The sequence below is a fragment of the Furipterus horrens genome, unplaced genomic scaffold, assembly GCF_987537825.1.
Source record: "Furipterus horrens unplaced genomic scaffold, mFurHor1.1.pri manual_scaffold_9, whole genome shotgun sequence".
In the NCBI taxonomy this organism is placed as follows: Eukaryota; Metazoa; Chordata; class Mammalia; order Chiroptera; family Furipteridae; genus Furipterus; species Furipterus horrens.
The window spans coordinates 74,207,727-74,232,693 of record NW_028327179.1 but is presented as its reverse complement, the minus strand read 5'-3'; the positions used below and the strand labels follow the sequence as shown (position 1 = coordinate 74,232,693).

General features: G+C 37.1%; 1 protein-coding gene and 1 pseudogene across 1 annotated transcript in view; one reads left to right on the top strand and one right to left on the bottom strand.

Moving 5' to 3' along the window:
- The window catches only part of SLC13A1 (solute carrier family 13 member 1), a 129,177-nt gene that overhangs the window by 74,195 nt on the left and 30,015 nt on the right, over positions 1-24,967 (bottom strand). Inside the window, exons 3-6 of the mRNA XM_090287415.1 lie at positions 10,147-10,283; positions 7,712-7,899; positions 7,050-7,107; positions 6,922-6,970 (exon numbers count right to left, since the gene is read on the bottom strand). Coding sequence (XP_090143541.1) covers positions 6,922-6,970; positions 7,050-7,107; positions 7,712-7,899; positions 10,147-10,283 — 432 coding nt within the window. The remainder of the gene's footprint in view (positions 1-6,921; positions 6,971-7,049; positions 7,108-7,711; positions 7,900-10,146; positions 10,284-24,967) is intronic.
- On the top strand, positions 21,486-22,096 carry LOC150001945 (protein N-terminal asparagine amidohydrolase pseudogene; annotated as a pseudogene).

Here is a 24,967-nt window from a genome sequence, read left to right as displayed (position 1 = left end):
ATTTGAGGTACACATAAACAAACAGACATTTTAGTGGAAAAAAAACAGTGTAAAAGAACAAATAAAAATTAAGTAAACTATAGTTTGTAAAAAGGTAATATATCCTTTGGAAAAAGTAGGGCAGGTTTAGTGGGATTAGGAGGAGGCATGTATTGCCTACAGTGAAAATGGGTTGTAAGTGCAGGCCTCATAAAAGGCAATATCTGAGCAAATGTTAAGTGTATATTTCTTAATCAATATTATTATAATAACCCTGGCTGGTTTGGCTCAGTGGATTGAGCGTCGGCCTGCGAGCTAAGTGTCGCTGGTTCGATCTTCCAGTCAGGGCACATCAGAGAAGGAAAACTCTGACCCCAAAAAACCTCCGCTGCCTTGCGGCATACCTCTTCAGGGGAAAGGTTAAGGGAGTAAACCCCGACAGAAAATCCGGAGCCGGAGTCCCTAAGGCGGTTTGACGTTGTAGTCAACACCGGCAACTCCTGCGGCGCACCTGAAGCCAAGCTGTATTGACTCTGTCTTTCCCTTGGACCCTTCAGCTGCGAAGAGAGGGGGGGTCTGCTGCATGGGCAACAGCAGACCCTCCATATCACCCTGCCCAGGCTCTGTAGCTTCAACACGGGAGGAGACAGATACCGTGTCACTCCCGAGTCGGACTGCACAGCCATTCTCGGCGGTGCAGATAGACTCTTAAGAAGCTACACCATCATCTCTCGAGACGGACGGCTGCCGACGATTATTATAATCACTAAAATAAGAACTTATCTGGTGGTAACTCTTAATTTTCTTCTACTATTGGGAACTTTCTGCTTACTACACACCTAATTTTATATAAATCATTGTGTAAGTTATTGCTTTAAAGCAAAATATACTGTATAATTTTTAAAAATGAAGTAAGAATATGATTCTAAAAGATGAAGTGAGCTTCTTGATCATCTTGGATTGATTTAATTGTATTAGCAAAAATATTTTAATTAAATTCAGGAAAAGTCCTTAATTTTTTACTAAGCAAATGGTGATTAAAATGTATGAAATTGTAGTAATTTTCATGAGAAATCAAACCTAATTTTTTTTAGTAGGAACATGGAAAAATGATGCAAATTACCAAAAATCTAACCCCTTCATTTTTCTCTCTTTAAAATTTATTTGAAAGTATTCCCCCTCAGAAGCAGTAATGTTTTAATTTTTTTTGACTTGTAGTTCAAATTCAAAGCCAAACCAAATATCATTTATTTTTGTTCAACAGAATGTCTCATTTACTTCAAGAAGAAAACAGACCAAAACATTTTAAATGCAAATATTCCTTTCTTTTATAGCTACATGGAATAGATACAGATTTTTCTACATAACCATTTTGTGTTAAATTACCTAGTATAAAAACCTGCAAGAACAGGTATAATTTATTATAATCATAACACAAACCATATAATATGTTGATTCATAAAAAGAGATTTATAATTGTTAAAAATCAAACCATATCTTACTTAAATGTGCAATATGGAAAATACTTTCATGATATTTCTTATAAAGAACATTTTGTAGAGCAAAAAGTTATCCCTTAATTTCTTTTTTACATAGGGCTGAATTTTTGTACATCTGGTTCTAGAAAGACCATAGAATCATTGTTCAAAGGCCTTACTCTCCTCTTCTAAACTCAGATCTCAATTTATATTTCCTCAAGTGTACCCAAATTATCTTACTTTTCTCCATTAAAAACATATTCCTCCATCTGTGCTCCCCATCTCATTCAGTGGCATCACGAACGATCTTTACCCACTTCACTGCAGCAGGGGCATCTTCTGGTCTTCTCTTTCTCTCATCTCCAAAGTCTGATCAATCAAAAAGTCCACTTAGGTCCAGACTCTCCTCCCATGTGGCCCACAGTAAGTTTCTCAAAGGGCAGAACTTACATGTCTGCCACCCATTTCAAAGCTCTCTATTCCCCCTGGGATAAACTAAACTTTTCACATTACAAATAGCTATTTTTAACTTGACCCAACCTAGCCAGACATTTCACTTACCACAACATACATCCCTAGCACCTGCACTAGAAGTGTTTCCAAAACAAACAAACAAAAGCCCTGTTCTCTACATATTCGGGTCTTTGATTTCATTGTATTCTCTGAATAGAATACTTCTTCCTTTTTCACTCATTCTTAATTAATACAAATAAACAGTCACTGAATATCCTCTCTGTATCAGGCAATGGATTCCTGCCAGGGGATTGAATGGAGAACAAAGCAGACATGATTTCGCAGGTGTGGAGTTTGCACTCCTGACTGCACAGGCCCCTTCCTTTCAGACTCCGTTCTCTTTACCTCATGCTCCCCCTGCACTAAGCCCAGAGTGAGCTAGTTGTGCCAGTCTCTGGAAGACTTGGCCTCTGCACATGCCTTTGTTGTGGTATTTATGTCACTTTTTTAAAAGTTGATATTCCCCACTAGACTCTAAGCTGCTTATAGTAAGGAGCAGATTTTTCCATTAATAGACCTGTCTATAATGCCTAGGACAGTGTTGGCTGTCGAAGCAACTTGAAGGGATCAAACCCAAACTTTAGGCACCATGCCAGAAAACAGGGTTTCTAAACATGACTACAGAAAGTTAAAGAGTGTAAGTATATTCTTTCTGTTTAGGCTTTCCAATTTTTATAATGGTTTTAAAAGCCTATGAGTAATGTATTCTTCTGCAATCTACCTGGCATACTGTTAATTTTCTGTTTTAGAAGAATTACTTCTATCCCTAAAGATGCTAATGGTTTTAAATATATATTCAATTCCAATCTTAAAACCCTTATTGTACACTATAACTAATGGCTTAAAACATATCTTTGTATTTGTTTTCTCTAGACAGAGAAATCACTCTTTCCTTGAAGATTTCTGTAAGTAATATGGGGGTTTTCTCATTGCTATTGAGTTGATGGGAATGCATTACAGCTTGAGGAAGGAGCATATGCCCCTCTCTCTTATTCTTAATGCCATGATTACCTTAGGACTATTTCTATGCAGGATTATTTTTCAATGGTCTTGAGATATATCATTGTCAATACAACCTAGTATAGTATTTTTATATAGATTTATTCTGGAGAAGTATATCTATGGGGTAGTTTACAAGAGTCTCCTTACTTCCTTTGATAACTAGAATGGCTAAAACAACTTTCCCAACTGTATTTGAAAGTAGCAACTCATGAATTCTGCATTGAATTTTTTAGTGGCAATGGACACACTAAAAGACAACTGGAATTGCTTTCACTTCTTAAGGTGGAAGAAATGAGGATGCACCTAATGAAAATCAAGCTATCAGGCCAGCAAGGTTTTAATTAAAAAAAATATTATCCTGAGACTGAAATTACATTTCTTTAAACTACATATGCTAAATGCCACCACCAAGAACCTAGTAAAAGGAGAAAATAATGATGCTAATTTTCAGAGCATAATGTTTTCTAGTGAATATTGATTTTGGTCTATGCATGAAGGCCTATCCAACCATTACACCAGGAGCTTCCAAAATGTATGTAATCTCCTCCCAGGAACACATCAAATTTATACCTACAGACAGAGCAATTCCTCCTGAAGAAGAACTGAGAGCTGACTGAAAAGCTTCTGCACAGCAAACAAGAGAGAGAGCACACAGGTAGGAGAGCCATAGACAGCACACTGTGGACACCCCACCCAACACACTGGCCTTCTGTCCAGAGGGATCCTGGAAGTTCCCACACAAACTTGCCTGCACTGGGGCACAGCAGAAAAAAACAGTGGTTTAAAGGAGATCTAGGCTATACAGGAAGAAAATCCATTTACTAACCATAGAGTATCTGCCAACTGGAAGGGGAGCTGTGGAACTCTCCCTAGGGATAGAAACACCAGAGCACTATTTGTACCCCTGCCTTCCCCGTTGATTGCAAAGGCAGAGGTTTGATCCAGGGACTCTATCTGCAGGCCCATGCTGTCCCAGTGTTCCCAGGTCCCAGGCCCATGGCAAATCTAATACTTATCCCCAGGTCTCCTGCAGCCTGCTCCAGTTCCAGTTTCTAGCCGGCCTGCCAAGACTGCCAGGAACTACTTGTTCCCAAGACTCCTCAGCTTCGCACCAGCCCTAGTACAGCTCCCCACCAAAGTGTGGCTTGTTCTGGGTCTTTCTGTGGCTTGCTCCAGCTCTGGCTTCCTGGAGGAGCAACTTGTATCCAGGACTCTCCTCAGTTTCACACCTGACCTAGCTACAGCTCCTGCCCAGGTACCAGTGTGTCTCCAGGGCTTCGTGCAGACCCACCCACTTCAGCTCCTGGCCACAATGCGGCTTGCTCCCAGGACTACCTAAATCCTGAGCCCACTTCAGCTACAACTTCAATCAGCCTGCCAAGGTGTCCCATGCAGCTTGTCCCCTGCACTATCCTTGGCCCGTGCTCATTTCAGCTAGCTACAGCTCAAAGCCCAAGTGAAACTTGCCTGCCCCCAATTTCCTTTGATGCACAAATGCTCCAGCTCCAGCTTGCCTGCCAAAGACACATGGCTTGTGCAGTCTACAGAGTGGTTGGTCCTATATTAGGCCACTCCTTCAAGACCAAGAGAGGTTGTTGTCTTACCTAATTAATTGAACACAGAGAGCCAAAATTATTAGAAATATTTTCCAAATGAAAGACCAGGACAAAACCCCAGAAAAAGAACTAAATGAAATAGACAAGAAAAATGTCAGATAAAGAGTTCAAAACAATTATTATAAGGATGCCAAATAAACTTCAGAAAAAAATAGATGAACTCAGTAAGAACTTTAATAAAGAGATAGAAATCATAAAAATAACCAGTCATAAATGAAAACTATAATAACTAAAATGAAAAAACATATTAGAAGGAATCAATAGCAGATAAGTTGATGCACAAGGAGTCGGTGATCTGTAATGCAAGGAATTGGAAATCATCCAATCAGAACTGCAAAAAGAAAAATGAATTTTTTTAAATGGGCATACTTTAAGGGACCTCTGGGACAACATCAAGTGTACCAACAATGGAATCAGAGGGTTCCCAGAAAGAGAAGAGAGAAAGAGACAGAAAACCTATTTTTTAAAACATCATGGCTGAAAACTTCCCCAACCTGGTGAAAGAAACAGACATCAGGTCCAGGAAGCACAGACAGTCCCAAACAAGATGAACCCAAAGACACACCAAGATATGTAATTAAAATGCTAAAAGTTAAATGAACAAGGATTTTTAACTTCAAAGTTGGAAACAAAGAGAAACAATCTATATGTAAATAACTATATATAAAATGGTAACAAACATATTAAAGAAAAATGGAAGAGAATCCAAATAACTTTAGCTACAATACTTTCACTACCCTCAGTCTGAAGATAAAAGGACCAAGAGGACTGCAAAGAAAACTTACATTTGACTTAATAGGTTAGTAGGGTTGTTGTTAATAGTGGCGTGGGTGTAGCAATTCTGAAGCAAGTTTATTTAATTGTAGAATTGAACAAAGGAGTAAATATAGTGATAGTGTTGGGATCCAGGCTTCTCACAGTCAGAGAAACAAGTTACAAATATAAAATGGTGAAAGGCAAGAATGATATTAAATGGCTATTTTCCCCAGTCTGCCCACTGAAAGGACATGAGCAATGACACCTCAGTGGCAATAAGCACACCTAGCTTCTAGATCTTGTGTTGTAATATCACAACCCACTAAAAAGTACAACAGGTCCTTAGCAAAATGACTGAATCCAGGGCTGGGGCTAGAGAGAAAGCTTGGACCATCTTGTGTGCAAGTAAGAATGATAGGCACAGAAGCCAGTTTGAAGAGGCTCCTATTGACCAAATCTGGGACAATCTGAGCATCAACATAAGTAATAATACTAATGAATTATAATCCATTGAATAATATAAAAATCCATGCATCCATTGACAGAAGTAAATTAATAAGGGAAAAGGAAAACTTTTATGGTAATAAATGTGAAAGGAATGACAGAGTTAAAATCACCATTTGGCAACATTATAGTAATTTGATTCAGGCAAGAGTCATCAATTACTATAAGGAGCAGAATATTCACACAGTTTAAATAATCTCCCCACAGGTTATTAATTACAAAAGGGAAAATTGTAAACTTGGAGGACAAGTCCAGAACTTGTTGATCAAATTTAACATCACCAATAAGGAACAAGTCACAATCACCTGCCGCCTGACAGGATCATTGTGAAGAACATAGTGTCACTTCTGGGGTATTCCTGCTACTTAAACATGACCTGAATCTAATGAAGTGTCAGATGAACCCAAATCAAAGGACATTCTGCAAAGTAACTGGCCTCATCTCTTCAAAATGTCAAAGTGGAGAACAAAGAAAAATGGATGAAGACTGATCCAGATGAAGGAAGGCTAAAGAGACATGACAACTGAAACACAACAGGTGATCTTGGATTGGGTCCTGGACCGGAAAAATTCTTACTACAGAGGCCAACTAGGGCAATGGGTGACATCTGAATAAAGTCTGTTGGTTCGATAACAGTGATTTATCAATGTTAATTTCCTGATTTTGACACATTTACATGCTGGTTATTTAAGAGAATGCCCTTGATTTTAAGAAACACACTGAAGTATTTAGAGGTTAAGAAAAAGAAAAGCATTACAGGCTCTGGCTGGGTAGCTCAAGTTGATTAGTGTCCTTCAGATAAGTCAAGGTTGCATGTTTGATCCCTGGCCAGAGCACATGCAAGAAGCAGCCAATGAATGCATAAATAAGTGAAACAGCAACTTGACCTCTCTCTCTCTCTCATCAATAATTTTTTTTAAAAAGAAAGAAAACCATTAAACTGAGGTTTGACTTAGGCAAGCAAAGTATTTTATAGACAAGGAAGCAAGTAACAGTTTTCAAAATGTGTACATATCTAATTATAGATCTAATATAATTTCATGTATCATTATTTAGAAAAAAATTTAATGTACCTCTTCCAACTCCATCTTGCTTGAAGTTTTCTCTGCATCATTACTGTGTCTGAAAAATAAATTGATAGTTTATAATTTTATTAAAACATAATTTAGAAAATCCTAATAAAAATATCTATATTCTTTACCCTGGAACTGGTTTTGTTTCCTCTTTCTTCTCATTTGTTTCATGTCCACTAACACATTCTGGAAAAACATTAAATAAAAAAAAAATTTTTAATGAAGTGTTATTAGTGTGTGTGTGTGTGTGTGTGTGTGCGTGTGTGTGTGTGTGTGAAAGAGAGAGAGACAGAGAGAGAGAGACAGAGAGAGAGAAAGGTAAGCATTACTAGAAAATGAAAATAAACACATTCACTTGTTCCGACACAATATTCTTCTTAATAATGTATTTTATAAACACTTTTCACTGCATCAGAGCAACTTACTAAAATGAGATGCCATTTCCAAATAGAATGTAGGAATTAAAGATTTCCAGTATTATGCAGGAAAATAATTTCAATACAAAAGAGTAACCTGGAAGTATACTGATAAAGATATGAGAGAGAGTTCTATCTGACTGACTGGCTGCAGGATGAAAAGAGCATGCTTTCTTTTGCTAGAGACTGTAAATTCAATCATTAATTAAGGTAAATATATAGGTAATATAAGTCCCTTGTAGAAATAAATATAGAAAGAGGAAGGTTAAATTCACATCATGTGTGTATGGACAGTTAATTCAAAACATAACCCAGAATTATTGAGTTTATTGCCCATGTGACTAGACCCCTGTGGCCGTAGCTACAAGTGATACCATCCATTTCCAGTCCATGATTGATTGATCCACTGGCACAAGTCCTGTGAGTGGCCTCGACCAGTGCTTCAGCATTGATGATCTGCTGCACCACAGCCTCCACGATGGGCATCACCATGGCAGCAGTTGAGGTGTTGCTAAGCCACATAGATAGGAAGGCAGTACTGCACATGAAGCCCAACGTCAGCCTGAAATGAGAGGACTTGAGTACGGGTTGTGCTCCTAGCTTAACTCTGTATTATTTCATTTTAAAGGATACTGTTCATGAGTTGAGAATTCATTTTTCCTCCCAGATGACAAACTCTAGAAACAGTCATAGCCAATAGAAATCAAAGTGGCAGAGGTAAGAGTGGTGTTCTTACAAGATTTGTTTCCCAGGAAACTATAAAAGCTTTCTCTCTCAAAATAGAATAACGATTAAACATATAACCAGAATGCATGGTGTTAGATAGTGTAACAGCTTCTAATATTACACCAACATTTAAATGCCCTTTAGAGATGACATATGCCTTAAAATCCTAGTAAGATAAGCTGCAATACACTTTTGAATTTAGGATACTTTATTCTTTCTTTTACCTTTTGGTCATATCTCTGTTTATTAGTATGTTGCCAAGGAGGCATAGGACAAGGAGAGAGATTAGTTTTTATAAATCTGCCTTTTACTTGTTTACTACTTGGGTTTAATATGTGGTGGGTGAAGGAATTGGTTAAAATCAATGGCAAAAATGAGGTTTCAAAATTTTCTGTACATTCTATTATTTATGCTCTCTTGAATCTGACATTCCTGCCTATTGTCAAAAACTGGGTATATTACATTGTCCTCTCTTATAAATACAGTAGTTCTTCTCCCTTAAAAATAGTGTACCTAAAACTATAGAATTTTAAACCATGTCTATAAACTTTCAGAATCACACTGGAGATAAAACATGATCTCTTTTGAGTTGGCAATTCCAGAAAATCTTTCAAAAGCACATCTTTTCATAATGAACCAGTTATTAAATTCCAATTCCTTTTAAAAATAGATCTACAAGAAAAATTTTACACTATAAATTTCAACTTCAAAAGATTACTGTTAAATAAAACTTCCTACAAATCTGCTTAAACAAATAACTTAATAAAAAGAAAACAATAAGAGGATATAGGGGAATAAATGGTAATGGAAGGAGTCTTGACTTGGGGTGGTGATTACGCAATACAATATACAGATAATGTATTATAGAATTGTACACTTGAAACTTATACAATTCCATTAACCAATGTCACATCCAGTAAATTCAATTTAAAAAGAACTAGAAATGCTTTTAACATAATGCATTGGCAAGACACACTATTTTCCAATAAAAAAAGGTTGGGATCAGATAAGGTTTCTGTGTGATAAAAAAAAACAAAACAGCAACCTTAAATTGAAAAGCCATTTAGTAGCATAAGGGACAGGAGTCTTGCTCCATTGTGTAATGCACTACACCATCCCCTGGGGTCAAGGGAAAGAGACATTTCTATAGCACCCCAAGGAGCATGGAACACCATTTCACTCTTAAAGAAGTAAAATGCCCTTAATACATACATATATGTTACAAAAATTTTTAAGTAAATTTTTAAAAAATGTGTCTCATCTGAGTTATTTAATTTCTTTGTATTTAACAAAACAATTTGTTCCATAAGTGATAAGCACAGATGTGGTTATATCCTAGAATTAATTATATAACAGAATCCAACAACTTTTTCATGTTTTCAAAGAAAAATGAGAAGGGAAGACCACCTAAGGTTTTAGAACATAATACCATGATGCAAATAATTCTGACACTGGAAAGTTTTTTTAGCTTACATCTATAGTATTAAAAACTGCAATTAAAATTAAAATATCCAATTAATTTAATTGAAAAACATTATTTCGGTGGGGAAAATGAGACAAATGAGTGATTTTACATTTTATAGAGGAAATTTCTTAATTGATTATTTCACTTTGCAACAGTTCATTTAAAAAGAAAAATATTCACCTTGGAATTTTTCTGCACATATTTGCATTTTGTTGGTAATATCTTTGTCTTTAGTTCCTACCACCCTCCCTGTGATTAAAAATGCTCTTGAATGTGTAATCAGGAGAATAAACAATATGAAATCTACTCTGAAGTCTATCGATCTTGTCTGTTGAGGTTCAAGGTTTCTCTCAGCTTTGATTCCTGTGGTGCAAAAAAGGTGAGAGAGTTGTGTGCAATTTCCCTGTAATTAGACCTTCAGTGAAAAGAAAGTTTTCTTTTTTCTCCTACAACTCAAATGCACTTTATATCACTTTCATATTTTCAGAAAAAAGTCATGAATTATTATACTGCAATACAAATGATTGCCTAGATATGCATTACTTTCTTTGGTTATTTGCTCTGCAAAAAAATGATCTGTTCAGCATATAAACTGGAAACAGTAAATGCAGTGCTTACCATGCTGGGTTCACACCCACCATCATCACCATTTTCAGAGCAATCCTTTTGTGCAAATTCCATTTTTCTATTGATGTTGCTAAACAGATGACTCCAATTAGCAGTAGGTGAAAATCTTTGAAATAAGAAGATGCTACCTGAAATTACAATTAAACTCATGATTATTTAGGTTGGTGGGGAAAAAATAACGTTACACAAGAAGGACATTATTTTGTTGCTCTTAACTCTGACTTGCTACTACATAACTTTTCTCCTTCGTTGAGAGATATGTAGATGTGTTTGACTACAAATTTATATTTGTTCTATATCCTACCCAGAAATAGTAGCGTTAAGGGAAAATGTACAGGAAAAAAAGAGTATCCAGGATTCCAGGTTTTTAAAGAGCAGAATAACATCAGACAAAGGACTTCTATGCGTTAATTTCTCCATCTGTAAACCAGGGTTAATTGGTTTTATGCTCTTATCATAGAATGTAAATGACTGTGATTTGAGGAAGTCCTGAGTCAAGCTTCCAACTCACCAATATCTTCATTTCCATTTGTATTTTAAACAGTTTCACCTTCAAAATTATTTACTATAAAATAAATACCCTTGAATGGGGTCAACATTTTAAGCCATTTTTAGGTAACATCATTCAGATTTAGTAGCTGTACAGACAAGGTCAACCATTTGAGTCAGTATTTACCAAAGAATGCTCTGAAGTATGTCAGATACAAAATATTTTCCTTGAATAAGCTTAGAAAACAGAATTCTGAAACACTAGACTAGTCTTTCTTGTAGGCCTCTTCAAAAACCTTTAAATATTAACATGTATTGTCATTGTCAAAGAACAAGATTCCACATATAACTTTTTTTTCCAAACTTATCTAACCCTAGAAACTTTATTTTTAAATTTTTAGGTGGAGTACCTCATGGGACTGAAATTTAAGAAACTGACTTTAGGAAATGCTTGGTTACACTGAATCACAAGGCTGTGCTGAAATAAAAGGACTATGAGAGAAATTATCGCTTTTAAAAAATCAAATAATATCTAATAAAGAATGGAAGAGTTGGAACAAAACTATTCTGATATTATGAAACCATAGATAAATAGGACAATCAACTCTCACAATTATTTTACTATTTTAAACTGCATCTGCATTTTTAATATAGCTTACTAAGCTTGGCTTCATTTTAAAAAAGTAAAAATTGAAAATTAGCCTTGCATAGAAGTGGACAAGTGGAGATTTTTATGTTTTACAAAAAGTTAATCTATCATGTTTTTAAAGTTTATATTTACCTCTTTACATTTTGTAGTGATTTCATAATAAAAAGTAAATAATTACTTAAATTTTCTTATTTCATTTATTAATTACTCTATCATTGAATAAATATCTACAATGAATCAAAACTGCTATATGAGCAGGGGATATAGGTTTTCCCTCTTCACACCTCTTTGATACTCAAATATCAAACTTTTCTAAGTAGATCCTACTATTTGACTGTATTGCAGAGCCCTGTTTATTTTCTTCCTAGCACATCACATTGTGTAAAGACAGTTTGTTTACCTGCTTGTTACATGCCTTCTCTATTCCACTACACATTCTGTCTTACTAGCCATTGCTCTTTTGGCACCTAGCACAGTCCTGCTGTGGAGCAGGAGCTCAGTAAATAGTATTGGATAAATGAGAGAGGGAGGCAGAGAATCAATAAATAAGCTATGGTCACTGAGCTCCTGAGTCCCAATCATCTACACTCTCTTCCTGAAGTTCTATCCTCCTAATTCCCTCAACCCTTACTCTCAGTATAAGTATTCTTTCAATTTATTAACCTACTAATGCTGTCAGACCATTTCTTCTCCCTTGTTCTATTCCTGCCTCTCTGAATTTTTCTTCTTGGCCTTCTTAGAAAATTACTTTTCTTCTGCCCTTTTCTTAAATGCTGATATTCAACAAGGTTTTTTTCTGCAGTCATGTTTTATACACCCATGGTTGAATCTTATGATTTCAATTTCTATCTCTATGTGACTAAAGTAATGTCTGGTCCACAGTAGGCATTGAATACATACTCGTTGAATGAATGCTGAAGACACTAAAATCTTTATATCCAGGCTATACAAAATTCTAAATTTCTAAAAACTCAACGTACCCTTTTTGTGGTGATTGAAACTTTCATCTACTCAGTTCCTCAAGCCAGAAACCTGAGAGTCAGCCATGACTTCCTTCTCAATTTTCAATATGTGTGTATTAGTCACCAAATCCTATAATTTCTAACTTATTCAAATCTTTTAAATTTTTCCACTTCTTTCTCTTTACACATGGCTACCTTCATTAAGCTTCTCACCATTTCTCATTTGGTTACTGTATGATTCATCCTTGTCTAATCCATCCCTTATGATTGTCATAGTCACTTTTCTAAAGTGTAAATCTGATCACATTATTGCCCTTCCTATATTACTTCAGTGGACCCCTTATCTTTTAAAACCAAATCTAATCTTCTCAATGTGACTTACAAGACTCTTCATTATTTAGTCCCATCTCATCTCTCCAACTTAATCTTTCAGCTCCACCAGACTTTTCCTATGTATCCAGTCCCCAAACACAGAAATGTTTTAATACCTGCTTGCCATTTAACTGGAATGATTCCTTTCTCTCACCTTGGTTACTCCTCATCTTTCTTCATGAATGAACTCAGATGTCAATTTTTCCAACATGCCTTCCTTCACCACCCCAGAATTGGTGGGATGGTACTTCCTCTTATTATAACACATCTTAATCTATATAGATATCATTTCTTTACCTAACCATCCCTTTCACTTGACTAGACATATTTTGAAGCCACAGATGTGTCTTATTGATAACTGTATTTATAGACTTAGTACATGCCTGGCACACACTGACACTCAACAGATGTTGAATTAACAAATCTAAACTCAAGGAGTTTACAGGTTATTGGATGAGAAAAGAACAAGTTAACAGAGAACTCAATAATGTATCACAGGTGCATGAGAGCTACATCTTCAAGGTATAGTTGAAGTTTCAAAGAGTAAGTGACTACTTTTTCCTAGGGGAATTTGGAAAGTCTTACAGGACCTAATACTTGATTTGATAATTGTAAGATAAATAGACATTTGAGCATTCTTCTGCCCTTATCCCTTTTGTAGTTCTGCTCATTGAATTAAGCCCCACTGACTATCTCAATAGTACTCTATACTTAAATGAGAGGAAAAAGGCAGTATTACTTAAAAAACAAAAAGGATTCAAAGTGATGAAAAGCAAGGACCTACAACCAAGATTACTTTATCCAGCAAAGCTATCATTTAGAATAGAAGGGCAGATAAAGTGCTTCCCAGACAATGTAAAGCTAAAGGAATCCATCATCACCAAGCCATTATTATATAAATATCAAAGGGGCTTACTTAAGAAAAAGAAGATAAACATTATGAACAGTAAAATGACAACAAACTCACAACTATCAACAACTGAATCTAGAAAACAAAAACAAACTAAACAAATAACTAGAACAGCATCAGAATCATAGATATGAAGACCATATGGAGGGTTATCAGAGGGAGGGGAGTGGAAAAAATGGAGGAAAAGGTAAAGGGATTAAGAAGCATAAATTAGTAGGTACAAAATAGACAGTGGAATGTTAAGAATAGTAAATGAAATGGAGAAGCCAAAGAACTTATATGCATGACCATGGACATAAACTAAGGGGGTGGAGAATAGCTGAAGGGAAGGGGGTACTGGGTGGAGGGGAAAAGGGGGGGGAAAAGTTGGGACAACTGTAATGGCATAACTAATAAAATATACCTAAAAAAAAACAACCCACAAAGGAATACACTGAAACAAGCCATTATTAGTAAATAATTAAACACAGAAAGAGGTCCAGAACTATGGTGGATGTGCCTGACACACCCTAGGCTTGGTTGGAAGCTGCTCTGTCCAGCAGAGGCTTTGTGAACACGGCAGAACAAACTTTTACCCAGAACATTTCATTATGTCTGGGGGAAGGAAGGTGGCTGCCTCTCTGATGGAGAACAGAGATTAGACCTTCTTCCCTCATGCCTTTTATTGAGGAGGGTACACATGAGAGACACAAGGTCAAGATTCATGAATCATCAATAGTTTGGAGGCATTAGCATTACAGTTGACAGTAACAGATTACATGTACTAGTACAGAGGGTACAGTGACCAGTTCTGTGTCAGGGTCTATCAACATCTTGATGCCACATTGGCATTAGGTGCAAGGTTTCATAATTCCTTGCTAGAGGTTGTTTATGTTACATTAATGATAAAGAAAGCAGAGCAAGTTCTAAAGCATAATAAGCATTCTTTAAATACAATTCCCACGGAAACCCTCTGAGTGGCTTTCAGTTATGTCTCCCGCACAGCCTTATGTTGAGACTTAAAGACAAGCACAGCCAGAATGCCAGTGACAGGTCATGCTCAGGCATAGGCTACAATTCCTTAAACCACAAGGAGTGGTTCCCTACACAGAACCATGAGATTTGCTATTATAATCTCTTCAGTTTATACTAGCAGTTGAAAGATTTTATCTACAAAAAATTAGATAATAAATAGTTTTGGTGTGAGTCTTATAGTTTCTATCATAACTACTCAGCCTGTCTTTGTAGCACAAAAGTAGCCAAAGATAATATGTAAATGAATGACCATGGCTGTGTGTGCTTCCAATAAGACTTTTATTTTTCAAATTGGGTCACAGGCCCCCTCAGACTCATGGTTTATCAATTCCATAATAGAATATGTAAATAAATTATGGCTTGCAGCCCAATTGTCTAAATGAAATTAGTTGTTAAACCTAAGAAAGGATTTTTTGCATTCTCTGTTATTCATTGTATTACACATTCTTTGTTTTTCATCAGAGTTAGTATATTTGAAGAACATTAGCCACAGGCAGATGTGTATGTTTATAGTCTATTGTATAGGAGGTAATAAGAGAAAGTGTTAATGGTTTATAAGTGACACTGATAAATATAACTATTTTCCAGGCAAAATTGGTATGTTAAATAAAATTCTTAATAAAATTTGAAGTCCATTTGCAACATCAAGATAGTCATATTGTGACTTCCGGCCAAGATGGAGGCTTAGACTGACATGCTTGGTCTCCCTCTACAACTAAGTAAGAATACAACTACCTCAAAACAAAAGATAGCCAGAAATTCCAGAAAATAAAACTACATGGAAGCCCAACATATGAAGTTATAAACCAGCGGTGCTTGTCCGGACAGGTAGGAGGAGCAAGAAACCACGGTGCTGTTTATGGTAGCAGCGGGGGTAGCAGCGGGACTGCAAGAAACACCAGGAGAGCAATCTCAGCTGCAGTCAAGACCCCGCAGCTCATGATTCCAAAGCTGGGAAAGGCAGCCCCCCCACCATTGCCTTGGACGGTGAGGCCCAGAGGGCAGGAGGACGGATCCTGGTCTCTCAGAGGAGAGCAACAGCAGGAATCTATCTTGGACCCCTACCCCCACACAAAGCGCCACAGTGCGGCAAAAAAGGTCGCCGATTGCCGCCAGTTGCTAGGTAGTTACGAGTGCATGGGGCTCTGCCCCCTATAGCCTGCCCAGGAAGCAAAGCTAAACACAAGAATGTCAGAATGAAGCAGACAATGATTGAAATCCTGGTGATGCAGCTCACCAGGCAGATGCGGGACCTGACAGACAAACAAATAGGAAATCTTTCTGAGGCTCAATTCAGAGCTATAGTCATAATGTGGCTTACAGAATTAACAAAAGATTTGGAACAAGACAGAGAAGGAATGAAAGCTAGTCCTGCTGAAACAAATGAAAACACATACGAGACAAGTGGTGAGGAAATAAAATCCAGAGATCAAATCAACAAATCAAAACATAGCGAAGGAACAAACAGCCAACAAGTGCAGAAAAAGGAAACAAAAAGTAAGGAAAGTGAGGAGAGACTCAGGGACCTATGGGACAGCTATAAGTGAATGAACATTCAAATAATAGGATTGCGAGAGGGTGAAGAAAAATAACTAGAAATTGAAAAATTATGTGAAAAAATAATGAAACAGAACTTCATGAACTTGGAGAAGAAAATAGAATTACAGGTCCAGGAAGCACAGAGAGTTCCAAAAAAAACTGGACCCCGGGAGGACCACACCAAGACACATTATAATCAAAATGTCAAAAATTAAAGATAAAGAGAGAATCTTGAAAGCAGCAAGACAGAAGAAGAGAATTACACACAAAGGGGTCCCAATAAGACTATCAGCTGACTTCTCAAGGGAGACCCTGCAGGCAAGGAGGGACTGGCAAGAAATATTCAAAGTAATGAAAATCAAAAATCTACAGCCACGAATACTCTATCCAGCGAAACTGTCATTCAGAATAGAAGGGCAGAGAAATTGCTTCCAGGACAAAGTAAAACGGAAGGAGTTCATCAGATCCAAACCACCGTTACATAAGATGTTAAAGGGACTGGTTTAGAAGAAGGAGGATCAAAACTATGAACATTAAAATGAAAACTGTATCACAACAACCAACATCAGAAGCTAGGGAATTGAAACAAAGGCAAACTAAGTAGGCACCAAGAGTGGAAAAAGAACTATAGGTATGGGGAACATATTAGGGGGAGGCCAGCAGGAAGAGGGAAGGGGGAAAGGGAGGGAGATGGTACAGGAATTAAGAAGCATAGGAGGAAATGGAGTAGACAGGAAGAGGTTGAGAAGAACTATATACACAACCAATGGACATGGCCTAAAAGGGGGGGACAACTGGAGGGAGGGGGGCTACCAGGTGGAGGGGAGCAGAGGGAAAAGAAATTGGGACAGCTGTAACAGCATAATCAATAAAACATATTTAAAAAAAGATAGTCATATTTCTATTTCAGATGAGTTTCATCAAAAAACATGGGGTTTTGTGATCAGAGTACCTGGGTTCCCTTAGTTATGTAACTTATACCAGTTTAGCCACCTTCCTACAAATCAATATATTTACTCATGAAAGTCAATACTTTAAGTTTGTGAAATAAGTGAGATGTTTTGAGTACTTTGTCAGTTCTAATGTGTATGATTATAAAGACTATATTTTGATAATATATTTAAGAGAATATTTACTTGTGTTGGTAAATCTAATGGTCAATTTCCAGTTTTCACATTAATTGATCTCTTAGAAGATTTGACATATTGGATAATTGCCTCATTCTTAAAACATCTATTTCACTTGCACTTCAGAACCCCACACTCTTGGGGTCTTCCTCCTACCTTTCATTTTCAGTCTTCTTTGCAAACATTGTCTCTTCTCACCAACCTCTCAATGCTGTAGCTCTCCAGAGCTCAGTTCTTGGTCCTTTTTGCTTTTCTATCTTCACTTGTGCCCTAAATGATCTCATCAAATCTTAGGCTTTAAATACCATTTATGTGCTGATGACTCTCAGTTCTATATTTACAGCTCAGTTATGTCTCATGAACTCTGGACTCATTTATATCTAACTGCCTACTCAATATCTTCACTTAGATGTAAAAGAGGTCATTCAAAATTAATGTTCAACACTGAACTCCAGGTGTCAACCTCTCTCTTGCAACAAGCCTACTTTGTTTATAGTCTTCATTCCAATTGATGGCAACAACACTTTTACAGTTGGAAGGTCAAAAGCTGTCAGGATCTTAAATTTTTTCCCTTCTTTCATATGCCATATCAAATCATTCAGGAAATTATTGATAAAATATATCAGTAAAAATAGATATAATATATTCAACATCCCTATTACTATCTCGGGTGTAAATTTCCATGTTCTCTCACCTGGATTATTGCAAAAACCTACTAGGTACTAGTCTCCTTTCTAACTTCTTTTTTTTTTTATTTTAAATGTGTTTTATTGATTATACTGTTACAGTTGTCCCAATTTCTTTTCCCTCTGCTCCCCTCCACCCAGTAGCCCCCCTTCCTCCAGTTGTCCCCCCCTTTTAGTCCATGTCCATTGGTTGTGCATATAATTCTTCTCAACCTCTTTCTGTCTACTCCATTCCCTCCTACTATGCTTCTTAATTCCTATACCATCTCCCTCCCCTTTCCCCTTCCCCCTCCCTGCTGGCCTCCCCCCAATATGTTCCCCATACCTATAGTTCTTTTTCCACTCTCATTGCCTACTTAGCTTGCCTTTGTTTCAATTTCCTAGCTTCTGTTGTTGATTCTTGTGATGCAGTTTTCATTTTAATGTTCATAGTTTTGATCCTCCTTCTTCTAAACCAGTCCCTTTAACATCTCATGTAACAGTGGTTTGGATCGATGAACTCTTTCAGTTTTACTTTGTCCTGGAAGCATTTTCTCTGCCCTTCTATTCTGAATGACAGTTTCGCTGGATAGAGTATTAGTGGCTGTAGGTTTTTGATTTTCATTACTTTGAATATTTCTTGCCAGTCCCTCCTTGCCTGCAGGGTCTCCCTTGAGAAGTCAGCTGATAGTCTAATTGGGACCTCTTTGTATATAATTCTTTTCTTCTCTCTTGCCGCTTTTAAGATTCTCTCTTTATCTTTAATTTTTGACAGTTTGATTATAATGTGTCTTGGTGTGGTCCTCCCGGGGTCCAGTTTTTTTTTTGAACTCTCTGTGCTTCCTGGACCTGTAAGTCTATTTCCTTCTCCAAGTTTGGGAAGTTCTGTTTCATTATTTTTTCACATAATTTTTCAATTTCTAGTTATTTCTCTTCACCCTCTGGCAATCCTATAACTCAAATGTTCATTCGCTTATAGCTGTCCCATAGGTTCCTGAGTCTCTCCTCACTTTCCTTACTTTTTGTTTCCTCTTTCTGCACTGATTGACTGTTTGTTCCTTCGCTATGTTCTGATTTGTTGACTTGATCCCTGGTTTTCATTTCCTCACCACTTGTCTCGTATGTGTTTTCATTTCAGTATGACTGGTTTTCATTCCTTCCCCATCTTGTTCCAAATCTTTTGTTAATTCTGTAAGCCACCTTATAACTATAACTCTGAATTGAGCCTCAGAAAGATTTCTTATTTGTTCTTCAGTCAGATTCTTCATCTGTTGCCTGGTGAACTGCATAACCGGGATTTCAATCATTGTCTGTTTCATACTGGCAGATTTGTGTGTACTTTTGTTTGTTGGGCGGGTGATAGGAGGTGGAACCCCATGCGCTTTGTGTGGGGGTGGGGGTGATTCCTGCTGTTATTCTCCGCTGAGAGACCATGAACCTCTTTCTCCATCCCCACGCCCTCTGGGCCTCACAGATGGAGGCAATGGGGTTCTGCCTTCGCCAGCATTGGAATCGTGAGCTGACGGGGCTCTACTGCAGCCAGGATTGCTCCCCTGGCTTTTCTCACAGTCCCATTGTTGTCCCCACTGCCACCACAGGCAGCACTGCCCCGTTCCAGTTTCGGCCCTCCTACTTGTCCAGATGAGCACCACTGGTTTATAACTTCATATGATGGGCTTCCATGTAGTTCTATTTTCTGGAATTTCTAGTTACCTTTTATTTTTGAAGTAGTTGTATTCCACCTTAGTTGTGGAGGGAGACAGAGCATGTCAGTCTAAGTCTCCATCTTGGCTGGAAGTCCTTTCTACCTTCTTAACATAGCAGCCTATGTTATCCTTTTAAAGTAAAATTTGAATCAAATCAATCATATTACCCTTCTACTCCAAGCTCTTTAGAGCCTCTATCTTCATTAAGAGTTAATACCTTATTGTGGCCTACTTTGGCTCTACATAGTCCAGTTCCTCTTCATGTTATCTCTCTGACATCATCTTTTATTATTCCCTCCTTCACTCACTCTGCTCAGTCACACTGAAGGCATATGCCTGTCTTAATTAAGGTTCTTGCACTGGGTATTTCCCCTTCATCACTGGTTGTTCCCCTCATATGCAAATGGTTCACTTCCTCATTACCTGTAAATTTTCATTCATGCATGGATTCCTCATTGAGATCTACTCTGCTCATTCTATTTGAAACTGCAACCTTTTCCTGCTCTTCCTTCTCCTGTTGCATTTTTTATAGCACTAATTATCTTCTAACTCATTAAGTAATTTACCTATTCATTAAGTCATATTGTTTATCATCTCTTTTCTCCTAGGAAGGCAGGTATTTTGTCTGTTTTTTATTCATTGATATGTTTTAAAGTGCCTGACCAAGTCCTAGCATGTAAATATTTTTTAAATGACTGAGTAAGTATGTAATATAATATTTTATGATTTATATGTGTATCTTTACATTTAAATCTAAAATTTATATATACTTCTGTTTTTAATAGTAATAACAATAATTGTATTCTAGGATATCTACTGAACACACTAAATATTTAGCATTTCAAATGTTATTTAACCAATGAGAGAAATTGAATATTTGTTGAGATTTTGCTACACAACAATGGGGTCTGTAAGATACAGGTATTTAGCATAGACTTGATAAATAGGTAAAATTAAAAGTATAGTGGCTAAAAAGAGAGATATGTAGGGCTCTAAACTTAGATAAGGATATTATAGATATATTATTCTCTTCAGTGTAGAGAGCTGAGATTCCAAAATGCTGCCATAGGCTAGAATGATAGTTTTATATTATCAAACAAACTTTAACTATGAATATTAAAATGCATAAGAATACTTGATACTTAATTTGCACTGTTGTTTTACATATATGATTTGATTTGATTGTTATAATCCTTGGGTTGTGCGGCATTATCATTCCACATTTACAGATGAGAAACGAAGAGTTGTTAAGGGACATGATTAGGATAATACAAGTAATTACTGGTGAATATTGGTTTTAAGCTTAGGTCTTCTGACTAATTCTCTAGCCCTTTCCTTGTAGCTTGGGTCAGCTATTTCTGAGTAACAGGTCAGTTACCCCGTCTGGACAGAGGATCACAAGACTAAAAATATTTTCTCCATGAAAGGTCTTAAGAACTTTGATTTGTTTCAAGTTCCAGTTAAGCTTAAGAGGAGAAAAAAGTTACAAACTTTAAAACGAATTTAGGGTGAAATATCTGAAGGGAGATGATATGTTCACTTTGGCTTTGCAGCAATCAGAATTTTTCTAGAGGGGAACAGCGGGCAGCCCCCTGGGGATGCCATGTCCCTGGGCCTGTGGTGTGGTTGCATCCTATGGGGACATTGTCTGAGCCCATCCGCTTTTGAATGAAAGAGCCAGACTTCTCAAAGGTCAGTCTGTTCAACAAGTGGGACCTCTTATATGTTCAGCAAAGAGAGCTGAACTGTGACCTCCCCAAAGGATGGCTCCATCTGCATTCTGGGTTCTGATGATGCAACCCCTTGTCACATTGTGGTCTTGAGGCACACAGGTAATGGGGCTACCTGCTTGACACATTGTGATGGAACCTACACCAAAGCTGAGGTCCCCTTGATCATGAACTCCCTAAAATCCTTTTCCAGCCACACTCAATGTGGAAGACTGGAAGTGCATATCATGAGCAGCTTCAGTGATAACTGGCAGTTGTCACAAAAACTTACTCATCAACTTCTTAGTGAATTTGACAGACAAGATGATAACATTCCCTTAGTGCCATTATATGTAGCAAAATTAAATGACCTGGAAGAAAATGAAAATCACTTTCCAATAATTCATGGCATTGCTGTCAACATTAAAACTGCAGATATTTATGGAGCCTCCTTCTAAGATCAGGGGTCAGAGAGGAGCTGCATGATCATTAACAAGAGGACCAACAATTAGTATTCATGATGCAAAGACAGAACAACTTCATGTGGGACCGAACTCCTACATGCTACTTCCACATGTGGATTTCTGTGCAGCAAGACAATAAGCAAATACTAGATAACCTTTACAATTCACCTCTGGCCAAGACCCTCACTTTGTTGAATATATTATATCTACCTGATGTTTAAAAAAACACCTATCTCAAACAAATACACTATATCCTGGAAACAGTTTTACTGTACAAGAAAAAAAAAAAAAAAGAAAGTGGCTTATGGGAAAAAATCCTTTCTCCAGGAAGCTAAAAATAGGAATTACCAAAGAAAGCAAGTTTTTGGCATGACCAAGACCATTGGAGGGTTGGACAGGATATGAATTTAGGATTTACATCCATTGAGTCTTAGTCTCTTTCAAATGACTTTCAGAATAAAATCAATAAGATTTTGGCAAAGAAAAAACAAAAATATTTCTAAAGTGATCTATTCATTTTGTCAGTGTACAAATAATAATACTAAAATTGACTAATGTATATTGTGTGCTTACTATGTGAAAGACATTGCATTTATTAACTGTCAATTGACAAACCAGAAATAGTGTTAGCAAGGGAAAAGAAGATGGTGGTGATAATGGAGGTGGGGTGATGGAGTTGAAGAAGGGAAATGAGGTCTGGAAATCATAAAGCCTGGAGGTGGGAAGACTTGAAGAGGAGATGATATTTATTTTTAAATCTAAGCAGCAATATCATGTGAAAGAAAGATGAGGTTTGATTTGTGAAATCTTTGCTGTCAGAGAAGAGTTTAAAGAGTCAAAGTGACTGAGTTTCATACTTGGGCTCAATAAAGTTGAGACACTTAACTGTTCAAATTATTCAAAAATGTTATGGATTTTCTTGTGAGGTATATTAGGCCTACACAGAGGAAGCCTTTAAGTACTTCCTGAGTGATATCTATAAGAAATATTGTGGAGGAGAATCCCTGGCCAGGTTAGAGTGACTCAGAAAAGTTCCCTTCCCTGTTTAAGATTCTGCAACTCTTAAATTAGCCTGAGACTGACACATTGGGAGTAAAGGACTCTTGGAGAGCTATTAGCAGCCTGAGTAATGCAACTGTCATTGGAGCCTAGAATTTTCCTGCCTCTTATTTCTTTGGCATCTTCCACAAAGCCAGGCCTTCCTAGGTACCCTTTTCCTTCTGTCTCCCTCTAGCCTGCTTGCTATAGAAATGACCCATGAATCAAACTAAAGAGTTTCTGCTCAGCAAAAGAAAACATCAGCAAGATGAAAAGGAAACCAACCATATGGGAAAACATATTTGCCAATGACATCACAGACAGGGGACTGATTTCCAAAATATATAAAGAGCTGATATGACTCAACATCAAGAAAACAAAAAACCCAATTAAAAAAATGGGCAAAGGACCTGAACAAACACTTCTCCGAAGAGGACATACAGAAGGTCCATAGACACATAAAAAAATGCTCAACATCATTAGCCATCAGGGAGATGCAAATAAAAACCACAATGAGATACCATTTTACACCAGTCAGAATGGCCATCATCAACAAATCAACAAGCAACAAGTGCTGGCAAGGATGTGGAGAAATGGGAACCCTACTGCACTGTTGGTGGGAATGCAGACTGGTGCAGCCACTATGGAGAACAGTATGGAATTACCTCAAAAGATTAAAAATGGAACTGCCTTTTGAACCAGCGACTCCACTACTAGGATTATACCCGAAGAATCTTGAAACACCAATTCAAAAGAACTTATGCACCCCTATGTTCATAGCAGCCCTGTTTACAATAGTCAAGTGCTGGAAACAACCTAAATGCCATCTGTAGATGAGTGGATCAAAAAACTGTGGTACATTTACACAATGGAATACTATGTAGCAGAAAGAAAGAAGGAACTCCTGCCATTTGCAACAACATGGATGGAACTAGAGAGAATTATGCTTAGTGAAATAAGCCAGGCAAAGAAAGAAAAATACCATATGATATCACCTAATACAGGAAACTAAAGAACAACACAAACAAAGGAACTAAATAGAACAAAGAGCAGAATAGCAGTCAATAGGGGGGAGGGGAGAGGGAGAGAAGGGGGATAAGTAAGGGAAGGGTTTAGTCAAAGAACCTGTATAAAAGACTCATGGACATGGACAACGGGGAGGGATATGATTGCGGGAGAGGGAGTGGGATGGGTGGGGGAGAGAAATTAGGGGAAAAGGGGACAACTGTAATTGAAAAAAAAAAAAATGACCCATGATTCCAGTTAAACTTGCTTCTATCTAAGCCTCTTGTAAAAGGTTAATTTAGTCAGTTTGATTATTATTAAGTCATAAGAGACAAATATGGGACCATTAAACTTAATTATCTCTGACAGTGGGCCCACACAAGCCAGCAAGACAGAGGTTACTAATTTGACACCCTACTTTTTCAGAAATTTCCAACCCCTTCTTTTTATAGTTTTTTTTATTGATAGCCATATAACACCTTGGAACATTTGAAAAACTTCTTAGTTTATAGTTCCTGGATTTGTGGGGCAGCAAAGCTTCAGTTTGGGGGTGAGAGGAACTAAAGTACAGCCCTGATTACATTCTCCTAAATCAATGGTGCCTAGGAGGAGATGCAATAAGAGAAGCAAGAAGGATCATAAATGCAAAATGAAAAAAAAAAAAGGACTCCCAAATGGGGAGGAAACATGAAAATAAAGAAAGAAGTAATAGGTTCTCCCATAGAAAGAAAATATTGTATCATGGGTTAGTTACAAAGAAAATGTCCACCTACATCATAAAACAGATTAGCTCTATGATAATAATGTTGAACCCTGGCAGAAGAAAGAAGTCCCAAGGTAATAAATTACATAGACTAATGTCTCGTTCTTGACATCTTTCGTGAGAGAGTTTTGGCTGGGTTTAGGCAGTTGTGTGCTGGGTTGGCTGCAGACTGTGTAGAGATAAGATATTCTGGTTTAATCCATTTCATGCTTTCAATGGGAAACTGAATTCACTTTTTTAAGATGGGTACACTTAGATTGTATAAAGGTAAAAAGACCTTTCAGCACAACAAAATCCTCTCAGCAAGAACAAAATAGAAATACATATGAAAGTTAATTTGGCTTTATCTTTTTAAATAGAAGGTATCTGTAAAAGAAAACATGGAAAGTTCTTCTTCATT